Source organism: Rana temporaria, chromosome 2, assembly GCF_905171775.1.
Source record: "Rana temporaria chromosome 2, aRanTem1.1, whole genome shotgun sequence".
NCBI classification, from domain to species: domain Eukaryota; kingdom Metazoa; phylum Chordata; class Amphibia; order Anura; family Ranidae; genus Rana; species Rana temporaria.
In genome coordinates this window covers 331,851,111-331,873,543 of record NC_053490.1, presented here as the reverse complement: position 1 = coordinate 331,873,543, position 22,433 = coordinate 331,851,111, and the positions used below count along the sequence as shown (strand labels likewise).

General features: G+C 40.9%; 1 protein-coding gene across 1 annotated transcript in view; it reads right to left on the bottom strand.

Annotated features, from left to right (window-relative positions):
* The window catches only part of KCND3 (potassium voltage-gated channel subfamily D member 3), a 678,805-nt gene that overhangs the window by 609,273 nt on the left and 47,099 nt on the right, over positions 1 to 22,433 (bottom strand). Inside the window, exon 3 of the mRNA XM_040337491.1 lies at positions 3,997 to 5,168. Within this exon, the coding sequence (XP_040193425.1) occupies positions 3,997 to 5,102 (1,106 nt within the window). The 5' untranslated portion in view covers positions 5,103 to 5,168. The remainder of the gene's footprint in view (positions 1 to 3,996; positions 5,169 to 22,433) is intronic.

The following is a 22,433-nucleotide window of genomic DNA, read 5'->3' as shown; positions in this document are numbered from 1 at the left end:
TGCTCCAAATGTTCCAAATATATTGCCATATCTGACTCTAAACCAATCAATCAATTAGAAAACATATTTATGGATAAGTAATGACTATGCTTTTGACTTTAAACATTTCAACTGATGTATAAAAACATGCTTACATAGACATCATAGAGAAAATATGGTTTCAATGTTTCTGTTTTCAGTAGCAGTGACGAAACAATGTAAATGTTTTAATACCATGTTTATATGTCCAGATAATACTGTTTAAAGTTGCTGAGGCTAGATTTATATTATATGTGATGTGGACACTGATAACTAGCCTATACACACCAAGATGATTTAGGCCCAAGCGGCAACCTTCAGATTATAAGTGGATAATCCACAAGACACCCCAGACAGGGGTTTGCAGCCTGCTGGCATTTAGAGGGGGTCAGCTACAACTTCATGCTTATACTGTAACCCAGGTAGATAGTGCAATCAGTCAAAGGTTTACACCTTCCTGTCACATCACAAGGAAAGATGAACTTGGGGGCAGTTGGTAGCTGATGGGGTAGCCATGCCAGTACAGGCAAATCAAATGGACTGGGTCTAATCCTACCAATGTCAATCAAAGGAATGGTGGGAAAAGTTCCTACCTTGCCTAGTTCTAGTAACTGAGGCTTACGTGCATTATTGTTTTGTTGTAGAAGTTTTTTTTAATATTGTCTCTGTAAGCCTGAATACTGTAGCCACGCATGCAGTTCTTAGCAAATTATATTTGATGTTATTAAAGTATAAGTCCCTGGGAAAACTGGAATTTGTATTTCCAAATCTGCTGCTTGAGATAATTTCTGTTAGCATTCAACATTATTCACAAATTCACTTAAAGTAGCTAAACAAGGACCATGCTGTCAGCAGGAAAGATAAAGCCCAGACATCCAGCTTCTATGATACTAAAGTGACAATCTGCTAACTTTTATGTTGTTAAAGAAAACACTTCTCCATTTAGGGAGTGCAATGCTTACAATTTACTAAATTCCAGAAAAGATTTAAAAGGCCCTGGTGAAAACATAAATCCTTTTATGCAGTTTTGACCAGTGATTTTTTTTTTCATAAATCTATTTACATGCATTTAGAAAAGAATAGCATTTAACCCTGCATGTGTGAGCTTCTAAGACTCCCAAAGTAAACTTACTGTAAACTTTCTTCATGCTGAACACAACCATACCTACAACATTACCTACAGCCACTATATATAAACATGAATATAATATGAAATATAAACACAACAATAAACTAGATGGTTTACATTTGCAGCAATTAGAGAGAAAGCTTCTGTAGAAAGTCATATACGGGTATATGATAGAAATGTCATACTATCAATAAGTGATGAAGAAAAAGGAATTTTATGATAAAAACCTGACTGTGATAAATGCCAGGTAGGAGCAAGGAGTTGTATTACAGATGGGGGGAATGCTTCCCAGATCTTTATCACTATCACAAATTGTAGACTAATATATTATATAACATACTCCCTCAAGCTAAGAAAAAGTGTGCCTGGCTGGTCATTACAGTCTCTTCTGCCCTTCATCACCAAGACCTACAGTATGTCAGGTAGGTGTTTCCAGAATCTTGAAGCACTTTTTGAAAAGGCTAAAGCATAACTGTATTCAATTCAAATACATGCAAAGTAAAGTTACTACTATACAGAAGGTGTCAAATCATACCTTTAGAGTAGAACACTATATTCTGGTTCGGAGATATTATGCATAACTATCCCCACATACCGCAAAATAGGACTGTGTGCCTCACTGACCTATCATAATCCTTAAGTTTTGCCATATACAGTACAGACAAAAAGTTTGGACACACCTTCTCATTCAAAGAGTTTTCTTTATTTTCATGACTATGAAAATTGTAGATTCACACTGAAGGCATCAACACTATGAATTAACACATGTGGAATTATACATAACAAAAAAGTTTGTAACAACTGAAAATATATTTCATATTCTAGGTTCTTCAAAGTAGCCACCTTTTGCAGCAGACACATCTCTAGAACTGTTAAGAGGAGACTGTGTGAATTAGGCCTTCATGGTAGAATATCTGCTAGGAAACCACTGCTAAAGAAAGGCAACAAGCAGACGAGACTTGTTTGGGCTAAATAACACAAGGAATGGACATTAGACCAGTGGAAATCTGTGCTTTGGTCTGATGAGTCCAAACTTGAGATCTTTGGTTCCAACCCCCGTGTCTTTGTGCGACGCAGAAAAGGTGAACGGATGGACTCTACATGCCTGGTTCCCACCGTGAAGCATGGAGGAGGAGGTGTGATGGTGTGGGGGTGCTTTTCTGGTGACACTGTTGGGGATTTATTCAAAATTGAAGGCATACTGAACCAACATGGCTACCACAGCATCTTGCAGCGGCATGCTATTCCATCCGATTTGCGTTTAGTTGGACCATCATTTATTTTTCAACAGGACAATGACCCCAAACACACCTCCAGGCTGTGTAAGGGCTATTTGACCAAGAAGGAGAGTGATGGGGTGCTACCTCTTGAAGCTCATTAAGAGAATGCCAAGAGTGTGCAAAGCAGTAATCAAAGCAAAAGGTGTCTACTTTGAAGAACCTAGAATATGAAATATATTTTCAGTTGTTTCACACTTTTTTGTTATGTATAATTCCACATGTGCTAATGCATAGTTTTGAAGCCTTCAGTGTGAATCTACAATTTTCATAGTCATGCAAATAAAGAAAACTCTTTGAATGAGAAGGTGTGTCCAAACGTTTGGTCTGCACTGTAGGTGTTCATGCAAATACTAACATTCAGAAAGTCCAAAGAAACTTCAGGGAATGTCTGCTCGTTTGCATGCATTTTCCTTATAATACACTTACCTTGATTAATTATTTTGAGATGTTATTCTTTTGTACTAGGTATGGCTTAAATGCCATTAAACATATATTCTTGTCTACCATTTAATGCTTCTCAGTAAAGCACAGGTGGGGTACTATTATAGGAAAGTACTTATAGAGTGTCAATACATATTTTCTAGGGACTAATTCATTTGTCTAAATCAGCAATTCACTAGCTATACTGAGCTCTAAGGACAGCATTATAATTATATATAGCACACTGTCCTCAAAGTAATACATTATTATAGTTGAAATTACTAATGAACTGAACAGATAACTGTGTATCCTGTTCCCTTATTTGTTGGTTACATAGCAGAATCATGTGAGAGCCTTGACATTTACATTTGTAATTCTTTTATGCTAACAGTTTTATGTAAATTTGAGTGCCCTCCATGCATACACATATGACTTTACCAGCTAAAAGCATTTCATCTATACATATTTTTTTTATTTCCTTTTATTTTGAGGACACCTCAGTCTAAACGAATGCTTGATCCTTGAAAATAGGATCATATATCCTTAAGCTACTCATGTGTATCAGTGATGCTGCTAGGATGCAATACAGTAAAGAAGGGCAGGACAGAAAATGTAAACAGAAATCAAGGGATTTAAGACCATATCTTGTAAATAAAAGGATTATTCATAGCAACAGACAGCCTCCATCACAGGAACAGACGGTAAAGCTACAACTTTCCCCGTTGCATTTTAATATCTGTGCATATACTGTAAGGCTAATGGGATAATCTTCATCAAACAGGTTGTTCTTCTCATTCAGATGTTTAATGTATACACAGACCTCCCCGACTCCCCAGACGTAATATAAAAAGTCACCTTCATCTCATCAAGAGGTAGCTAATCAAAAAGCAGGTAGATGCAAAGCACACACAAAGAATAAGCATAATTATAATCTGTTGTTTTACTTCAGTCCTATCTCCTCTAATTGATTTTGTGTGTCTGTGTAAGCAGCTTAGCGAAAAGGAAAATGCATTTAAAATCCCAAGGGAGTGTCATTAAATGTCATTGTACAAGAATGGTAATCCACCTGAAGGAAATAAAGGAAGGGTTCCAAGGCTGTAGCAATGCATGTATTCTGTATTGAGCAAATATAATAAGTAGAACACTTACCCAAGAGTTGTCATGGTAACAATGGTATACCAAAATGAAGCAGGAATGCTAGTGAACTTGCTGGATGATGAACCTTTTTCAGCATAAAACATCACAGTGGCAAAGATAATGATTGCCATTGTCAGTGAGAAAAGGAGAAATCCCAGTTCAGAGGCACAGCTCTTCAGGGTATACCCAAGAATCCGTAAACCCTGGGAGTGGCGTGAAAATTTAAAAATCCTGAAGACCCGGAAAACCCGCAGGGTGACAAAGGCGCCACTCACATCCTCATTGTTGGTCATCACCAAGCCTATGTAGTATGGCATGATGGCCACTACGTCAATGATACTCATGACACTTCTCATAAACCTGTAGCGACTTGGGGCTGCAAAAAGTCTCAAGAGGTACTCAACTGTGAAAATCATGACACAGGCGGTGTCCAGACAAAAGAAGGCTACATCAAACCTTTCACCACAAGGAAGCTCCTTATTTCCAGGCACAGTGCCACAGGGAACAGTTTCCACCACATTGGTGATCACAGACACTGCAATGAAGAAGCCGGTCACATAGTAGAAGACTAAGGCTAAAGTGCTGGTGTGGGGGTTTTCAAAGGCTCGCCACATAGTCTGGCGTAAGTTTAGGGAGGGCATTGGTTCTTGGCTATGCTCAAATTCATTGTCATCCATTAGCCTCTCTGCATTTTCTCTTCTTCTGTCTTTATATTCTTCATAGCAACAGTCACCTATGATTTCAGGTAAGATTCCATAGAAAGCTAGTTCTTCATCATAGGCAGAGATGCATTCATACCTAGGGTAGTGGAGCTTCCCAGTCCTGTAAAAATTTAGAATACTCCTGAACACTTCAGGATCACGATCAAAGAAATATTCCTTGGATTCTTCATTGAAGAAGAAATCCTTCTCTGTGCTTCCAAGTAGGGTATCTGGATATCGTTCTAGAGTAGTTCGCCAAGTCTGGAATCGGCGCCCACTAACATTAAGAATGATTAGCTCATCTTGCCTTCTGTTTTTGTCACCTGGTGCCAGCGGCATAGGACAATTGGCCACTGGCATCCACCCAATGGCAGCTGCCCTTGCAAAGGGCAGCCATGCTGCGACTCCGGAAGACATGAGGTGTCAGGTCTGGTGGGCCACTCCAGTACCTTAATTACCAGTTTGATTTCAGATCAAAGCCATCTGGAAAAAAAAAATGCATCAAGTCACCAATAAGCACTTACAAAAAAATAAAACATGCAATGAATATCTGATGATTTCAACTTGTCAAGACAAACAGCAAAACAGACAAAGAATGCAATAACTATTTGTGTTTAACCTTTAGAATCCATCAGCTTATAAATGGGTTAGCAAGATTATTTCAACAACTGAAGAAATCGTCAGAAAAAGATTGTACTTTATACATTGCTAATGATTAAAGATTTCCAAAGTGTAATGCAATATTATGAAATCTAAAAGCTGATGATATCAGATTAGATATTGTAAAAATAACAGCGATCTTTACAATGTTCAATGTATATAGTTTTAAATTCAACAACCCTACATTTTAAGTCTCATGGTTTCATGAGATAAATACTGCATATTTCTGAAAATATGCATACGTATTTTAGAAGCATTTTTTAGTGAATGGCAAAAAAAAATCGAAAAGCGCTATGTAGTATTTTACCACATTTCTTAAAGTAGTAGATACCTCTTTGTGAGTGGACTGTGGTGATTGTGCACACTGTGCTCCATTCACAGTGTCCATAATCACCACCATCCACTGAGGCCCCGTACACACGACCGAGTTTCTCGGCAGAATTCAGCCAGAAACTCGGCCGGGAGCTGAATTCCGCCGAGAAACCCGGCCGTGTGTACACTTTCGGCCGAGGAAGCCGACGAGGACCTCGGCGAGGAAATAGAGAACATGTTCTCTATTTCCTCGTTGTTCTATGGGAGAACTCGGCCCGCCGAGGTCCTCGGCGGCTCCAGGACTGAACACGCCGAGGAACTCGATGTGTTTGGCACGTCGAGTTCCTCGGCCGTGTGTACGGGGCCTGACAGTGTCCCTTATTACTGTTGCACCAGTCATATTGTCACTAAATACCGCCACACCACTTACAGTGTCCCTAATCACCGTCACACCAGTTACAGTGTCCTTGATGCCCTCCACTCCAGTTACAGTGTCCTTAAACCCCAGCACACCAGTACAGTGTTGCCTCTGCCTGTACTCTAACCCTGGCCTGATTAATGACCACATTTCTGCCTGGACTGATACTTTGTCCGCTTGACCATGTCTCTGCCAGCAGCCTAAACTGACCCACCTGCACATCCCACTGACTATGTTCTGTGAGACACCAGGCCATTGATCATGGCATTCCTGGAGGCAGCCGTGTACCAGTAGGCTAAGATTGCTTGGCTTATAGGAACTGAAACTGCTATTGGTGATGCTACACATCATATTCCCTGGCCACTTGTATGGCCATTACAGTATATTGGTTTTGACATAATTGGTTTGTGTAATGCACAAGATACAAACTCCGGTATATAATCAGCCCACACAGTGAAAAGGTGTGACACATATGGTATCACCATACTCAGGAGGATTAGCAGAATGTGTTTTGTGATGCAATTCTGAGTATGTCTTTGATGTATGTGAATATCTCATTACATTGCCAAATTTATGTAAAAAAGTATTTTGCATTTTAGTTCCGCATTTTTCAAAAACCTGCGGCAAAGAAATTAAAAATAACTTAGGGTGTTTACTCTCCAAAATGTGGACATTTTGTGGGTGTTTCCACTGTCCTGTTGCTTCAGGGCATTCAAAAATATGATCGGTAGTCAGGAAATTAGATGTGTAATGTATGCCTCTAGAATGCCTGAAGGTGCTTCCTTGGATTTTGGGCCCCTCTATATGGCTACATGTGTTATCACCATACTCAGGAGAAGTAGCAGAATACATTTTGGGGTGTAATTCTGTGATGGAAATATGCCTGTGACGTGTGTTAGAAATATCTTATTGATTGACAACATTGGATAAAAAAAATACATTTAATTTTCTTTCCTGTATTTTCCAAAAACTTGTGGTGAAAATGTTTTTTTTTTTTTTCAAAAGATTCACTATGCCTGTCAGAAAATAATTTTGAGTGTTTGCTTTCCAAAGTGGAGTAATTTTGTGGGTTTCTCCTGTCCTGGTGCTCCAGGGCCTCCAAAAAAATGTAAAGGTAGTCAGGAAATTAGATGTACCAACCAAAACAGGTGTTATGGGTGAGCAGCAATACCTTTCAGCTACAATTGTTGTTATTGTTTAGTAGCTGGACAGTATGTCAGCAATTTGGATAGGCCCCAATATAGGATGGATAAATGAGGCAGGTTTTAGCTTGAAAAAAACAATAGAATGTCATATTTTGCAGATAGCCACACAAATTGTACAGTGGTTGGACAACATGTAAGCTGGTTAGGCTGCATTATAAGAGGTAGATATGAGACAAATTTTACCTTAAAATAGAACTTGGAGCATATTATTTGAGACACAATAGCCACAATTTTTGCACAGTGGCTGATAGTATGCAAGCAGCTCAGTACGATCACTATCTTAAAATGTATTTCCGCTTTTACAGTTAGATTTGTGGTTCCCAAAAAAGTCTAAAAAGTTTCAGTTAGGTGTCAGATTTGTCAGACGCAATGTCAGAGTCCTGCTAAAAATCGCTGATCGCTGACATTACTATTTAAAAAAAAAAAAGCAATAAAAATATCCCATAGTTTGTAGATGTGATAACTTTTGCGCAAACCAATCAATATATGCGTATTGTGATTTTACAAAAAATATGTAGCAGAATACATATTGGCCTAAATTGATGAAGACATTTTTTTTATTAATGTATATGTTTTTTAGCAGAAAGTGAAAAATATTAATGTTTTTTTTTTCAAAATGTTCATGCTTTTTTGTTTATAGGGCAAAAAAATTAATATGCAGAGGTGAACAAAAACCACCAAAAGAAAGTTCTATTTATGGGAAAAAAAGGACATCAATTTTATTGGGGTACAGCATCACACGACTGCAAAATTGTCTGTTAAAGTAACATGGTGCAGTATCGTGAAAAATGGTCTGGTCATGAAGGGGGTAAAACCTTCCCGGGGCTGAAGTGGTTAAATAGTGAATGTTGGTAGTGTGTGGAATATGAATAAAGTTCTTGCTCATGTGTGTCTTACTTTGTAATACTCATAACTAAAATAGCTGTAGTGTATGATCTTTATTTAAATCAGAGCTGTGATTATGGGTTTGGCTTGAGGAAGTATAATGCTGGACCCCCAAAAATTACTGAGAGTGATTTTAATTATAGACAGTACCTTGAAAAATCAATTATTTTTAGAATGAATAGAGAGCATTAATTACAAGTCCTTTGTGCAGATCCCTTTTATGCAATTCATTAGATGTGCACTGGAAGGGCCCGAGGGGATGGACCTCAACATTAGGTGTAAAAAATTCACCTAAGGTGTTTGATCTTGTTATTTTACTTTACTCTGCATCATATTAAAGAATATGTAAACCCAACATTTCATATTCCTGATATGTGCCTGCTGTACTAGGTACTTCAATGAAAAAGTATCTGGTTCTCTTTGTATTGCTTCTTTTGTGTGAAATCCCTGGTGTTCCTGGCAGTCCCTTTATTCTCCCTTTTAACCGCTTAAGGACCGAGTCACGACAATATATGTTGACAGAATGGCACGGCTGGGCAGATTAAGGTATATATATGTTGCCCTTTAAGATGCGTCATTGTGGGCACGAGGGCCGCGAGCTCCGTGAGTGTGACCGCGGAGATACCCGCGATCGTCCCACGGAGAGGAAGGACAGGGAAATGCTAATGTAAACAAGCATTTCCCCATTCTTCCTAGTGACAGGACACAGATCACAACTCCCTGTAATCGGTAGCAGTGATCAGTGTCCTGTCACACACAGCCCATCCCCCCTACAGTTAGAAGCACTACCCAGGATACACTTAACCCCTTCAGCGCCCCCTACTGGTTAACCCCTTCACTGCCAGTGTCATCTTTACAGTAATCAGTGCATTTTTATAGCACTGATCGCTGTATCAATGATAATGGTCCCAAAATGGCGTCAAAAGTGTCCGATGTGTCCGCCATAATGTCGCAGTCACGATAAAAATCGCTGATCGCCATTACTAGTAAAAAAAAATATATTAATAAAAATGGCATAAAACTATCCCCTATTTTGTAGACACTATGGGCCAGATTCACATACATTTCCGCCGGTGTAACGTAAGCCATTTACGTTACACCGCCGCAAGTTTTCAGGTTTAGTGCCCGATCCACAAAGCACTTACCTGGAAACATGTGGGGGTGTATCGTAAATGCGTCCGGCGCAAGGCAGGCCAAATCGAATGGGCGGGTAACATTTAAATTAGGCGTGCGCCCACGCCGGACCTACTGCGCATGCTCCGTTTCCTAACTTCTGCCGTGCTTTGCGCGAAGTGACGTCATTTTTTCGAACGGCGACGCGCGTATCGTACTTCCGTATTCCCGGACGGCTTACGCAAACGACGTTAAATTTTGAATTTCGACGCGGGAACAACGGCCATACTTTAGACAGCAATACGCTTGCTGACTAAAGTTAGGGCACCAAAAACGACGACTAACTTTGCAACGGGAAACTAGACTAGCGGCGACGTAGCGAACGCGAAAAACCGTCGTGGATCGCCGTAACTGCTAATTTGCATACCCGACACGGGGTTTACGACGCAAACTCCCCCCAGCGGCGGCCGCGGTACTGCATCCTAAGATCCGACAGTGTAAAACAAATACACCTGTCGGATCTTAGGGATATCTATGCGTAACTGATTCTATGAATCAGTCGCATAGATAGAAACAGAGATACGACGGTGTATCAGGAGATACGTCGTCGTATCCCCTTTGTGAATCTGGCCCTAAAACGTTTGCGCAAACCAATCAATAAACGCTTACTGCGATTTTTTTTCAAAAAATATGTAGAAAAAAACGTATCGGCTTAAACTGAGGAAAAAAAATATGTATATTTTTGGGGGATATTTATTATAGCAAAAAGTAAAAAATATAGTTTTTTTTTCAAAATGTACAATTTTTTTTGTTTATAGGGCAAAAAATAAAAACCGCAGAGGTGATCAACTATCACCAAAAGAAAGCTCTATTTGTGGGGGGAAAAAGGATATACATTTTGTTTGGAAGCCACGTCGCAATTGTCAGTTAAAGCGACACAGTGCCGAATCGCAAAAAGTGCTCTGGTCTTTGGCCAGCCAAATGGTCCGGGGCTTAAGTGGTTAAAAACTGACCACACCAAGCAGGAGAGAACAGTGTGGTCAGTTCTCTAGCTATGCCGCTCTCCTCCAATGATAAGACTTGTCTTAAAAACACTTGTCCCCCTGCAGAGCCATTCACTGGGAAGCTCAATGTAATGTTGCTTCTCCTCCCCCAGCTATTATGCAGCTGAAAACAAAAAAAGGGAAAAACATATACTTATAATGTTTTTTTTTTTTTAATATATCTACACACAAATGTGTTGCCTTTGATTTCTATTTTAAACTGAATGGCTTGTTTTACAAGGTGATCATTTACAATCACTTTAACTGTTAAAATATTTTGACTGACCCTATTATTTGTTAGCCAATTACGATGCAACACCTATGGGGTATACTGTATTTCTAAAAGGACTCTGACGCATATTTGCCAGACTTTCACCACTTGTTTGCTCTGACCCATTTGAACTATTTATGAATCACATTTGCCACTATTTGCCAACATCTGTTCTTCAGTAGGAGAATGTGATTACTGCACTATTTGTCAATTTTTTAATTGGCAAATGAGTAACAAAGTGATTTTGAATATTTGCCAGGTTTAGATTGCAAATCTGTGATTTTAAAGTTTCGAATTGTGGCAATTTGATCATAGTTTCTCCTGTCTGTTTTCTTTTGTATTTGGCAGAACAAACACATCTCGTTATTGATCAAGACTGATTATCTTTTGCTGTTTAAGCTTTTAGCTGCAGATTAATTTAATGAGGTCCTTTCATGAAAGAGGTCATCTGATCTGACAATACCCCCGTTAATCTCAGACAGCCTCACATATTTTGTTCTTCATGTCTGATAGTAAAGCTGTGTAAAGATGTTTGATCTCTTGGCTTGCCATCCAGGAAATGTTTACCTTTTCACATCTAGGATCTAGTGCCAAAGATGGGTAGGAATCCTGTGTTGCTTGCATTGTGCAAGTTGATTATAGTTTTACACTTTGTTTGAATGACAAGGTCCAGCCTTTCACTGCATGCTGTTTTGGCTAGAGAAGGCCTACATTTTCCTGAGGCAGGAGTTGTTCCACAAATGTGACGAATGTTGAAGCCGGACTTTTACATATTGCAAGATGTCTTGTCGCCATTGTGCCATACAGTATATCACACTCACATTGCTCTCTCCTCACTTTACCATATTGAAGGAAGTTTACGTGGTATTACAGACAATTTGCACATAGGCTAATTAACCAGTATTTTCTAATGCATAGGATGCATTAAGATAAAAAAAACAGGAAGGTTTACAATCCCTTTAATACAATACAAGTATTTTCCGCTGCCACAGTAGATGGACTCATAGGGATTGATTTACTAAAGGCAAATATATTGTGCACTTTTTGAAGTGCAGTTGCTCCAGAACAGTGTCTGGCAGCCAGTGGAAAACAGGTACTTTTCTCCTGCCAGTAAATGGCAGTAAAGCCTCGTACACACGGCCGAGGAACTCGACGTGCCAAACACATCGAGTTCCTCGGCCAGTTCAGCACTGAAGCCGCCGAGGAGCTCGGCGGGATGAGTTCTCCCATAGAACAACGAGGAAATAGAGAACATGTTCTCTATTTCCTCGCCGAGCTCCTCGTCGGCTTCCTCGGCCGAAAGTGTACACACGACCAGTTTCCTTGGCAGAATTCAGCCAGAAACTCGGTCGGAAGCTGAATTCTGCCGAGGAAACTGGTCGTGTGTACGAGGCCTCAGGGTAAAAGTTTGCAAGTAAAAAATATGGCTGTGACGCTCCGCTCGGAACTGGGCAAATACGCAGCTCAGATCCTGAGCAAGCCAGGACTATCCAAATGCCTGCTACAGTGTGCTCGGGGTGGTACTGACGGAGACGGTGCCTAAGCATGTTGTGTTATGTCATGGTGCAAGGGAGCCAAGGGGAGTGCCCAGAGCCTCTGTGGGACGGGAGCAAGACAACCTGGGAGCGGGACTGTCAGTGCTGTTTGGACTGGAGGGGACTGAGAGCACCACCTGGCATGGAGAGAGAATGTCAGGATGGGTGTGTCAGTGATCTGTGCTGCTGCACACTGCTGTCAGTGTCACTGTCAGTGTCCATTTCATTTGTGTGCGTTGCCCATTCTAATTTCCTGTCCCTGAGCCACTTACTTACCATATTTGCCGGCATATAAGACGACCTTTTATACTTAAAAATTTGGCTCAAAAATCGGGGGTCGTCTTATACGTCGGATGCAGACTGCGGGCGTCCATTTTTTAAAAGCCGCTCCTCCTCCTCGTGCTGTTCCGTGATAGGCTCAGTGATCCGCCTATCATGGGCATCATCTCGTTCTCAGCCTCGGATGAGAGGACGTCCGTGATAGGCGAAACACTGAACACAGGCTTTGCTGGGAAACTGAGTGTTCCGCCTATCACGGAACAGCACGAGGAAGAGGCGCGGCTTTTAAAAAATGGAGGCCCGCAGTCTGACTCCCTCTGCCAGGCATAAAGGAATGAAGATCGGCGATGTGAGGTGAGGCAATGGCACAGTGAGGCAATGGCACAGTGAGGCAATGGCACAGTGAGGCAATGGCACGGTGAGGCAATGGCACAGTGAGGTGAGGCGAGGCAATGGCACAGTGAGGAAATGGCACAGCGAGGTGAGGCAATGGCACAGTGAGGTGAGACAATGGCACAGTGAGGTGAGGCAATGGCACAGTGAGGTGAGACAATGGCACAGTGAGGTGAGGCAATGGCACAGTGAGGTGAGGCAATGGCACAGTGAGGGGTCATCTTATACGGCGAGTATATCCCAAAACCAACATTTTAGCTGGAAAATTAGGGGGTCGTCTTATACGCCCAGTCGCCTTATACGCCGGCAAATACAGTACTATATTGAAAATAAAATAAGAAATATGCTTTTTGCCTTAATATCTATTGCTAATTGTATATTGTACTTTTTTGTATCCTAAATATAAAATTACAGTTGTAAGTGCAAATTTCAGTAGCTTTTGGAAATGACAGTAAAAACTTGGCTGTGCCAGTAGATTTTGGGTGTCGGGTCAGTAAATTTCAATCTGATAGGTTGGCAACACTGCGCCAGAACTCATTAAATAAGGTTAAGCCTTATTTTGCAAAGAATACACAATCACATGCATGGGAAAAAAATGCATTTTTGCTTGCAAATAATTGGATGATGGAAGCAACTGCTCTTGAAGAGTGCAACTGCATGATTTATTTCCCTTTAGTAAATAAATCCCCATAGTTTGAATGTGAACTGCTTACAGAAGTACATGCTAAGAGCTGTAGGCAGTGTGTGCAGGAGCATGACATTGGACCTTTGTACTTTGCGGGCCCCTGTTTTAAAAAATAATAAATGCACCTTTTTTTTTACCTACTCAAATATGTGCATTTATTATTTCTTATGTAAAAGGTGAACTTAGCCTTTCATGTGATTTCAAACTATCCATTAGTAATGGCTTTTGTCATGTTTAGCTGTCATTCAGTATATTGTAACCTTCATAATAACATAACTCCTAACCTTTTAGGATGAGAAAGATTGACACATTTAATGACAAGGAATGTAGGCAATGCACACATCTCTGCTACAACCTCACTTACATGGCTCATAAAGAAATAATGCAAAATGATTAGTTAGTATTTTTTCAACAGGACATTCCTATTATACTAGCTCTCCCTCAAACTAACAAACACAATGATATAATGTTTGCATTAACTGTTAAGTGAGTATAACACTTTTGGTTTTTGAAAAGTACATTGTTTATACACCTATAAACCAGACCAAAAAGAGGGACAACTGAAGAGAAAATGGGGCAGAGGGAGTTGGTTACCAAAGGGGGACATTAAGGTTCAGGTAGGACATATTATTTAAATGTCTCTCTTATATCAGCTAACCATCATACAGCTCCCATATGAAATCTACACAGAGGCGCATAGACAATTTTTTTTTGATGGAGCTCACCTTTGTGACCATGTCAATCGAATGCGAGTGAGTGAGCATGAACTGTGTGCCCTTGTAGTGAGTAGCTTGCTATGAGGACACACAAAGAAGAAGAGGAGCCAAGGTCGCCAGTGGGGCACCATAGAAGAGGAGGCTTGGGGCTGCTCTGTGCAAAACCATTGCATAGAGCAGGTGAGTATAACATGTTTATAATTTTAATAAAAAAACATTTTTTTGGGACCTGGGTTCTGCCCCAGGGGACATGTATCAGTGATTTTAATAATGCTTAAAGTGAAACAATAAAAGTTAAATATTCCTTTAAATTTCGTACCTGGTGGGTGTCTATAGTATGCCTGTAAAGAAGTGCATGTTTCCTGTGTTTATAACAGTCTCTGCACAAAATAAAAGAAAAAAAGAAAATCATTTAAAACTACTTGTGGCTATAATGAATTGTCGGGTCCCGGCAATACAGATAAAATTCATTGAAATTAATTGAAAAATAAAAAATAAAAATGTGGGGGTCCCCCCAAATTCCATTACCAGGCCCTTCAGGTCTGGTATGGATATTAAGGGGAACCCTGTGCCAAATTAAAAAATAAAAATTGTGTGGGGTTCCCCCCAAAAATCTCTACCAGTCCCTTATCCGAGCACGCAACCTGGCAGGCCGCAGGAAAAGAGGTGGATGAGAGAGCGCCCCACCTGAACCGTACCAGACCACATGCCCTCAACATTGGAAGAATGTCCCCATGTTGATGGGGACAGGGGCCTCATCCCCACAACCCATGCCCGGTGATTGTGGGGGTCTGAGGGTGGGGAGCTTATCAGAATCTGGAAGCCCCCTTTAACAAAGGGGACCCCCAGATCTCGGCAACCCCCCTATGTGAATTGGTAACGTGGTACATTGTACCCCTACCATTTCACAAAAAAAGTATCAAAATGTTAAAAAAACACACACACCAAGTTGGTACAAGTCCTTTAATAAAAAATAAAAATAAAACTCCAGCGCTGTAATCCTTCTACGATCCCAGTCCTGGACCCGCCACTACAAACTATACTGCCTCCACCGGAGGCTCCCGGCCAAATGACGCGCTAGATGTCTGACAAATGTTTTATTATCCGAGGCCGGAGTGACCCCACCCCCTCTTACGCATCACAGGAAACCCCCGTTACATCAGAGGGGGCGGGGTCACCAAAATTTAGTCATTTTTGGGGGTGTTTCCATTGTCCTGGTGCACTAGCATCACTCATAGAGCTCCTAGGACATAAAGCATAGGAATAAATCCATCTATGCTCTAAGATTTATTGTGAGCACAGCAATAACAGTGGCACATTTTTGCTGAAGGCCTTACATGAGCAGAGGTTGGCACATAACTAGCAAAAAATCAAGGGGGCCCCAGACCTCTGATCTCAGAGTCAGAGGCTATTGCAAATCAATTTCATAGATACTATGCCAACCTCTACAACTTTCTGCCTCAACACAAACCTGCTTTTCTATCAGGTAGTAGAGATGATATCATACAAACATTTAGGCAATAGTGACTTACCTGAACTTACAGAAACTGTCATTCAGTCTATGAACAAACCTTTTATGCTGACTGAGTTTCAACAAGCTCTCAGCCACATGAAATCAGGTAAAAGCCCAGGGCCCGAAGGCCTTACTACTTTGTATTACAAAACTTTCTCAAACCATCAAGACCCTGATGCCGCGTACACACAATGATTTTTCGGCATGAAAAAAAAACAACGTTTTTAAAAACGTAATTTAAAATGATCGTGTGTGGGCTTCACATCATTTTTCGGCTTCTGAAAAACAACAAAATAAAAATTCGAACATGCTGCATTTTTTCACGTTGTTTTTAAAAATGTAGTTTTTCGGGTTGTAAAAAATGATCGTGTGTGGGCTAAAATGACGTTTTAAACCTGCGCATGCTCAGAAGCAAGTTATGAGACATTCAGGTAAAACTACCATTCATAATGGAGTAAGCACATTCATCACTCTGTAACAGACAAAAAAGCGCAAATCGTCTTTTACTAACAAGGAATCAGCTAAAAGCAGCCCAAAGGCAAATAGAACTTCCCCTTTAGAGTGCCGTTGTACGTGTTGTACGTCACCGCGCTTTGTTCATCATTTTTCAAAAACGATGGTGTGTGGGCAACATCGTTTTTAATGATGAAGTTGGAAAAATTTCGTTTTTTGGACATGCTGAAAAACAAAGTTTTTTTTCATGCCGAAAAACGATCGTGTGTATGCGGCATTATTTTCAGGGATGTGCATTTAACTCTGTTACAAACAAGGGTCAAATATCTCAACACCTCCTGTAAATGAATGTAACAGCAAATCCTTAGGAAGGAAAGGATTCCACAGCCTGCTTAAGTTATTGGCCCATCTCCTTGCTGAACGCAGAACACATCTCCTGTATTTGGTACATTTGGACCAGGCAGGTTTTTTCCTGTGAAAGGAAGCCTGGGATAATACCATTAAACCTTGAACCTGGTTCATAAGTCGAGGAACTTTTCCTGTCAGCTGTCACAGAGAAGATTAGGCTGCAGCTACTATCTCTCTCTCTCTCTCTCTGTCTGTCTCCATTAGTAAGATTTCCCTTCACTCCCTGTCCAGGTAAAGTGCCTTAGACAGGACAGGAAGAGAACATACATTTTGTACACAGAAAAGATTTAAAATGTGAAAACCTCCTAAAAGGGAATATAGTGGGTAATTCATCGAAACTGGAGCAGCTGTGGATGGCAATCAGCTTCTATCGTATATTTTCAAAGCTTAACTGAACAAGCTGAAGATATAAGCTGATTGGTTGCTATGCACAGTTGCTCCACATTCTGGCTCCTCCAATGTTGATGAACCCCCCCCCCCCCCACAGTCACCATTTAAATACAAACAAATGTTCTACATTTTTTCCTCCAAATTTACAAAATACACTAAAATCTTCATAACTGGAAATACAAAAGTACATATTGTTTTGAGGCACATATATCAAATGGCAGAATTCTTCTCTAAAACTGTGCATTTTGGTCAAAGATGTTATTTATTTAGACAATTATGGAAATTAGAGTGCCTATTAGTCTATGTCAAGTAGATATAAAGCCTACCTGGACATTTCCATTATTAAAAAAGTAATGTTTGCCCTTTTGTCATGTTTTTTTTTTTTTCATCTCAGTGCTCCTTATCTTCTACATCCGTTGTGCAGACATTTCGGTATTGATTTACTAAAACTAGAGAGTGCAAAATCTGGTGCAGCTGTGCATGGTAGCCAATAAGCATCTAACTTCAGCTTGGTCAAGTAAGCTTTGACAAAAAAAAAAAACTCTGGAAACTGATTGGTTTTTATGCAGAGCTGCACTAGATTTTGCACTCTCCAGTTCTAGTAAACCAACTCCTTCCTGTCTCTAAGCAGTCACTTCATTATTAGTTGCATGTCATTACTCTGGACCAGCTTTATGATGTTACACGCTGAGTGTCAGCACAGCAGTTTATAGCCTGAGCTGGAAGTGCATGTGACAAGGTGACAACACAAGAGCACAGTTGGAAGACAGGGAACATAATGCTTTAGAACCATTTTTAGGCAATCCCTGTTATGGGGTTCCAGTGTTCTGGAACCCCATAACAGGTTTGCCTAAAAATGGTTCTAAAGCATTATGTTTTTTTACCCAAATGCATTTTATGCATTAAGGTAAAGAAAACCTTCTGTTGCAGGAGATTCCCCCTCCCCTATACTTACTTGAGCCCAAATCTTGATCCAGCGTTGTGCACAAGAGCAGCGTCTTTCCTGTCTCTCTCCCTTCTCACTGGGTAGATTGATAGGAATGGAAGCCAATGGTTTCCACTACTATGAATCAAATCCTATGACAAGGGTGCCGGGGAGTGTCTATAGATGCAGGCAGCAGGGCTCAAGAGTGAGCTTGAATGATTGCCCCCATGGCTTTCTATAGCAGGCAGTTACTAAAATTGTGGAGGAGCCAGGAGCACAAAGCAGGTAAGTATGACTTTGAATAAGCAAATCAAATCAAGTGCAGCATTTTGTGACATATAAAAACAATAATACAAATTAAGAAAGTGTCAAAACTATGCAATACATCCTAGTCACATTAACCTCCCTGGCGGTATGATTCTTTCAGAAAAAACATGCTGAAAGCGGTACCATTATTTGCAAGGAAATTTGGCGTTTTATACTGTAGGCCTGTAATTTTTAGAAATAACTCACTTAAATCTGACCAAACAAGATTCTAATAGGCATCCCAGGTATGACATTTTTTTAAAAACAAAATTATAAATTATAATATAATAAATAATTATAAATAATTATAACAAATAATAATATAATTATAATAAAAAATATTCAATAATGTAATCAAATCAAAATCACTGAAATTTGCTCAGTTGCAGAATTGTCGCTGTCATTTTTTTTTTTTTTTATGACGAATTTCCCCACAAATCGCTGTCGCACAATTCTGCAAGTGATTATAATTTATTATCGCTGTTTTTTAGCTGATCTAAGACTATTTTTTACATAAAGGGACACTTTTGGTTGCTATGGACAATCTACAGTTTGCAGGGAGAAAGAAATGTTTTTATTATATAAAATAACATGCAGGACACTGGGGAGACCACTAGGGACAAGGGGGGGGGTGTTTTTTTTTACATACAGTACTGTAATCTGTAAGATTCCAGTATACTGTATGTAATGTGTTTGTTTACTTTTTTTAATTTGGCGCCGTTCTCCGTCCCCGTGCGTCGTAACGTCGCAGGGAACGGAGATCGGCGGCACAGGAGGACGCTGTGTGAATCGAGCGAGGTCCCGCTCGCTCACACAGCGCGGTGGCATCGCTGGATCCAGGGACAAGGTAAGTAAACAGTGCCTGTGGATCTAGCGAGGCAAGCCCGAGTCTGACTCGGGGTTACCGCTCGCATCATGAAAATCTAACCCCGAGTCAGACTCGGGAATACCGCCAGGCAGGTTAACCACTTGACCACTGGGCACTTAAACCCCTTTCCTAACCAGACCAATTTTCAGCTTTCGGTGCTCTCACATTTTGAATGACAATTACTCCCACATGCAACACTGTACCCATATGACATTTTTGTCTTTTTTTTCGCACAAATAGAACTTTCTTTTGGTGGTATTTAATCACTGCTGTTTTTTTTTTTATTTTTTTTGCGCTATACAAGAAAACAATACATACAATTCTGTAAAAAAATGAATTTGTCTTTGTTTTTGTTACAAAGATTTGCAAATTAGTAATTTGTCTTTATACATTTCGGCCCAAATGTATACTGCTACATATTTTTGGTAAAAATAACCTAAATCTGTGTACATTATTTGGTCTTTGTGAAAGTTATAGAGTCCACAAGCTATGATGCCAATCTTTGAAAATTGATCACACCCGAAGTACTGACGGCCTTTTCTTTACTAATTTCTTGAGACCCTAACATGCCAGGAAAGTACAAATACCCCCCAAATGACCCCCTTTTGGAAAGTAGACATTCCAATTTATTTAGAAAGTGGCATGGTGAGTTTTTTGAAGTTGTAATTTTGTCTCACAATTCTTTGCAAAATCAAGATTTTTTTTCTTTTTTTATTGTGAGACTTTTACACAGCGTGACCACATACAAAGGCCCAACATACAGGGAGCACCTTCAGGTGTTCTGGAGCATAAATTACACATCTAATTTCCTAACTACCTCTTACACATTGTCCATTGTCCTGGAGCACCAGGACAATGGAAACACCCCAAAAATGACCCCATTTTGGAAAGAAAACACCCCAATGTATAATCTATGAGGCATAATGAATCTTTTGAACATGTCATTTTTTTCTACAATTTTTGGGAAAATGTGGAAAGTAAATGAAAACGCATTTTCTTTAACACAAAGTTTTCAATTTGTACAATATTTCTAATGCCGCGTACACACCATCACTTTATGTGATGTAAAAAAATGACGTTTTTAAAAACGTCACTTTAATTGACCGTGTGTGGGGGAAAACGTCGTTTTATGTCTTGTAAAAAACGACCAAAAAAAATTGAAGCATGCTTCAATTTTATGTGTCGTTTTTCAAAAGTGCACTTTTTACTTCACAGAAATTGACCGTGTGTAGCAAAAAACGTCGTTTTCTAAGACGTTTTTTCATCCACGCATGCCCAGAAGCTACTTATGAAGCAAGCTTCAATGGAAAAACGTGGTGGAACGTAACCTCACTTTGCTAGAACATTGTGAGAAAAACGATGGTGTGTAGGCAACTTCGTCTTTGAAAATTGAAGTTTCAAAAACGTCATTTTTTACTTCACAGAAAGTGTCGTTTTTTTTCATCACATAAAGTGATGGTGTGTACGCGGCATAACACATAGCATGTACATACCAAAAATGACACCCCAAAATAGATTCTCCTACTTCTCCTCAGTACGGCAATACCACATGTGTGAGACTTTTCCACAGCCTGTCCACATACAGAGGCCGAGTACGGCTGGGTATGGCTGGGTATGGCTGGATATGGCTCAGTATAGCTGGGTATCACTGAGTATGGCTGAGCATGACTGGGTACGGCTATAGCTGAGTATTGCTGAGTACGGCAGATTATGGCTGGGTACGGCAGAGTATGGCTGGGTACAGCTGAGTATGGCTGGGTACGGCAGATTATGGCTGGGTATGGCAGAGTATGGCTGGGTACGGCTGAGTATGGCTGGGTACAGCTGAGTATGGCTGGGTACGGCTGAGTATGGCTGGGTACGGCTGAGTATGGCTGGGTACGGCTGAGTATGGCTGGGTACGGCAGAGTATGGCTGGGTACAGCTGAGTATGACTAGGTACGGCAGATTATGGCTGGGTATGGCTGAGTATGGCTGGGTACGGCTGAGTTCAGCTGGGTACGGCTGAGTTCAGCTGGGTACAGCTGAGTATGGCTGGGTACGGCTGAGTATGGCTGGTTACGGTTGAGTATAGCTGGTTATGGCTGAGTATGGCTGGGTACGGCTGAGTATGGCTGGGTACGGCTAAGTATGGCTAGGTACGGCTAAGTATGGCTGGGGGTGAATGGGATAGCTGAGCATGGATGGATGGATGAGTATTGCTGAGTATGGATGGCTGAGCATGGATGTGTGGATAAGTATGACAGAGGGATTGCTGAGCATGGATGGATGAGTATGAATGGTGGGATGGATGAGTGTGGATGGCAGGATGGCTGAGTGTGGATGGCTGAGCGTGGATGGCGGGATGGCTGAGTGTGGATGCTGGGATGGCTGAGCGGGGATGGCGGGAAGGATGAGCGTGACTGGTGGGATGGCTGAGCGTGGATGGTGGGATGGCTGAGCGTGGATGGTGGGATGGCTGAGCGTAGATTGTGGGATGGCTGAACGTGGCTGGTGGGATGGATGAGCGTGGATGGTGGGATGGCTGAGCATGGATGCTGGGATGGCTGAGTGTGGATGGCTTATGCAGAGGGATGGCTGGATGAGTGCTGGATTTGTCACTGAGCAGTGCTACATATCCAGCCCACAGCGCTGCTGCATCCAACCTCTCCCCTCTCCGCTCACACTGTATGGAGAGGGGAGAGAGAAACCGGACATGACGCCAGTTTGTTTACATGTGATCGATCCATCTTTTGACGGAGCAATAACGTGATAAACAGGCGATATCAGTGGCCATTTACCGTGATGCGCATGGTCCTCTGCAGATACTCCCGTATGCGTGCTCCAGGGTGTGCGTGGGAGCGCGTTTCTGGGAGGACGTCAATGTATACCCTCCCAGAATTATCAAGCTGCATTGTAAAGCCCCATACACACTATCAGTTTTCCTGATGGTTTTCTCTACAGGTTTACCAAAACCATCTAATATGAGGTCAAACCTTAAGCGTTTCAATTTGAATACAATCAGGCAGGTCCTTGTACTACATGGTTTTGGTAAACCTGAAGAGAAAACCATCAGGAAAACTGATAGTGTATATGGGGCTTTACCGTCATTCGACTATAGTGCGGTCGGCAAGTGATTAATGTGATTCAATTCTTGACACAAAACAAGTGTCCAGCACATGTCAAAACTTCTGTACAGTATTTAAACTCTGATCCACTCTGCACTCACCAGAGATATAAAAAAATAAACAGCAAAATGACACCCAGTACACTCCACCAGGTGTTATAAACAGGGTAACCACAAGTGAGCCTCCACCAACATATGCACTCACCAAAGGTAAAGCAAATTAAAGCCTCAATGTAATCCTTTAAACAGCATTCTTTTCCCACT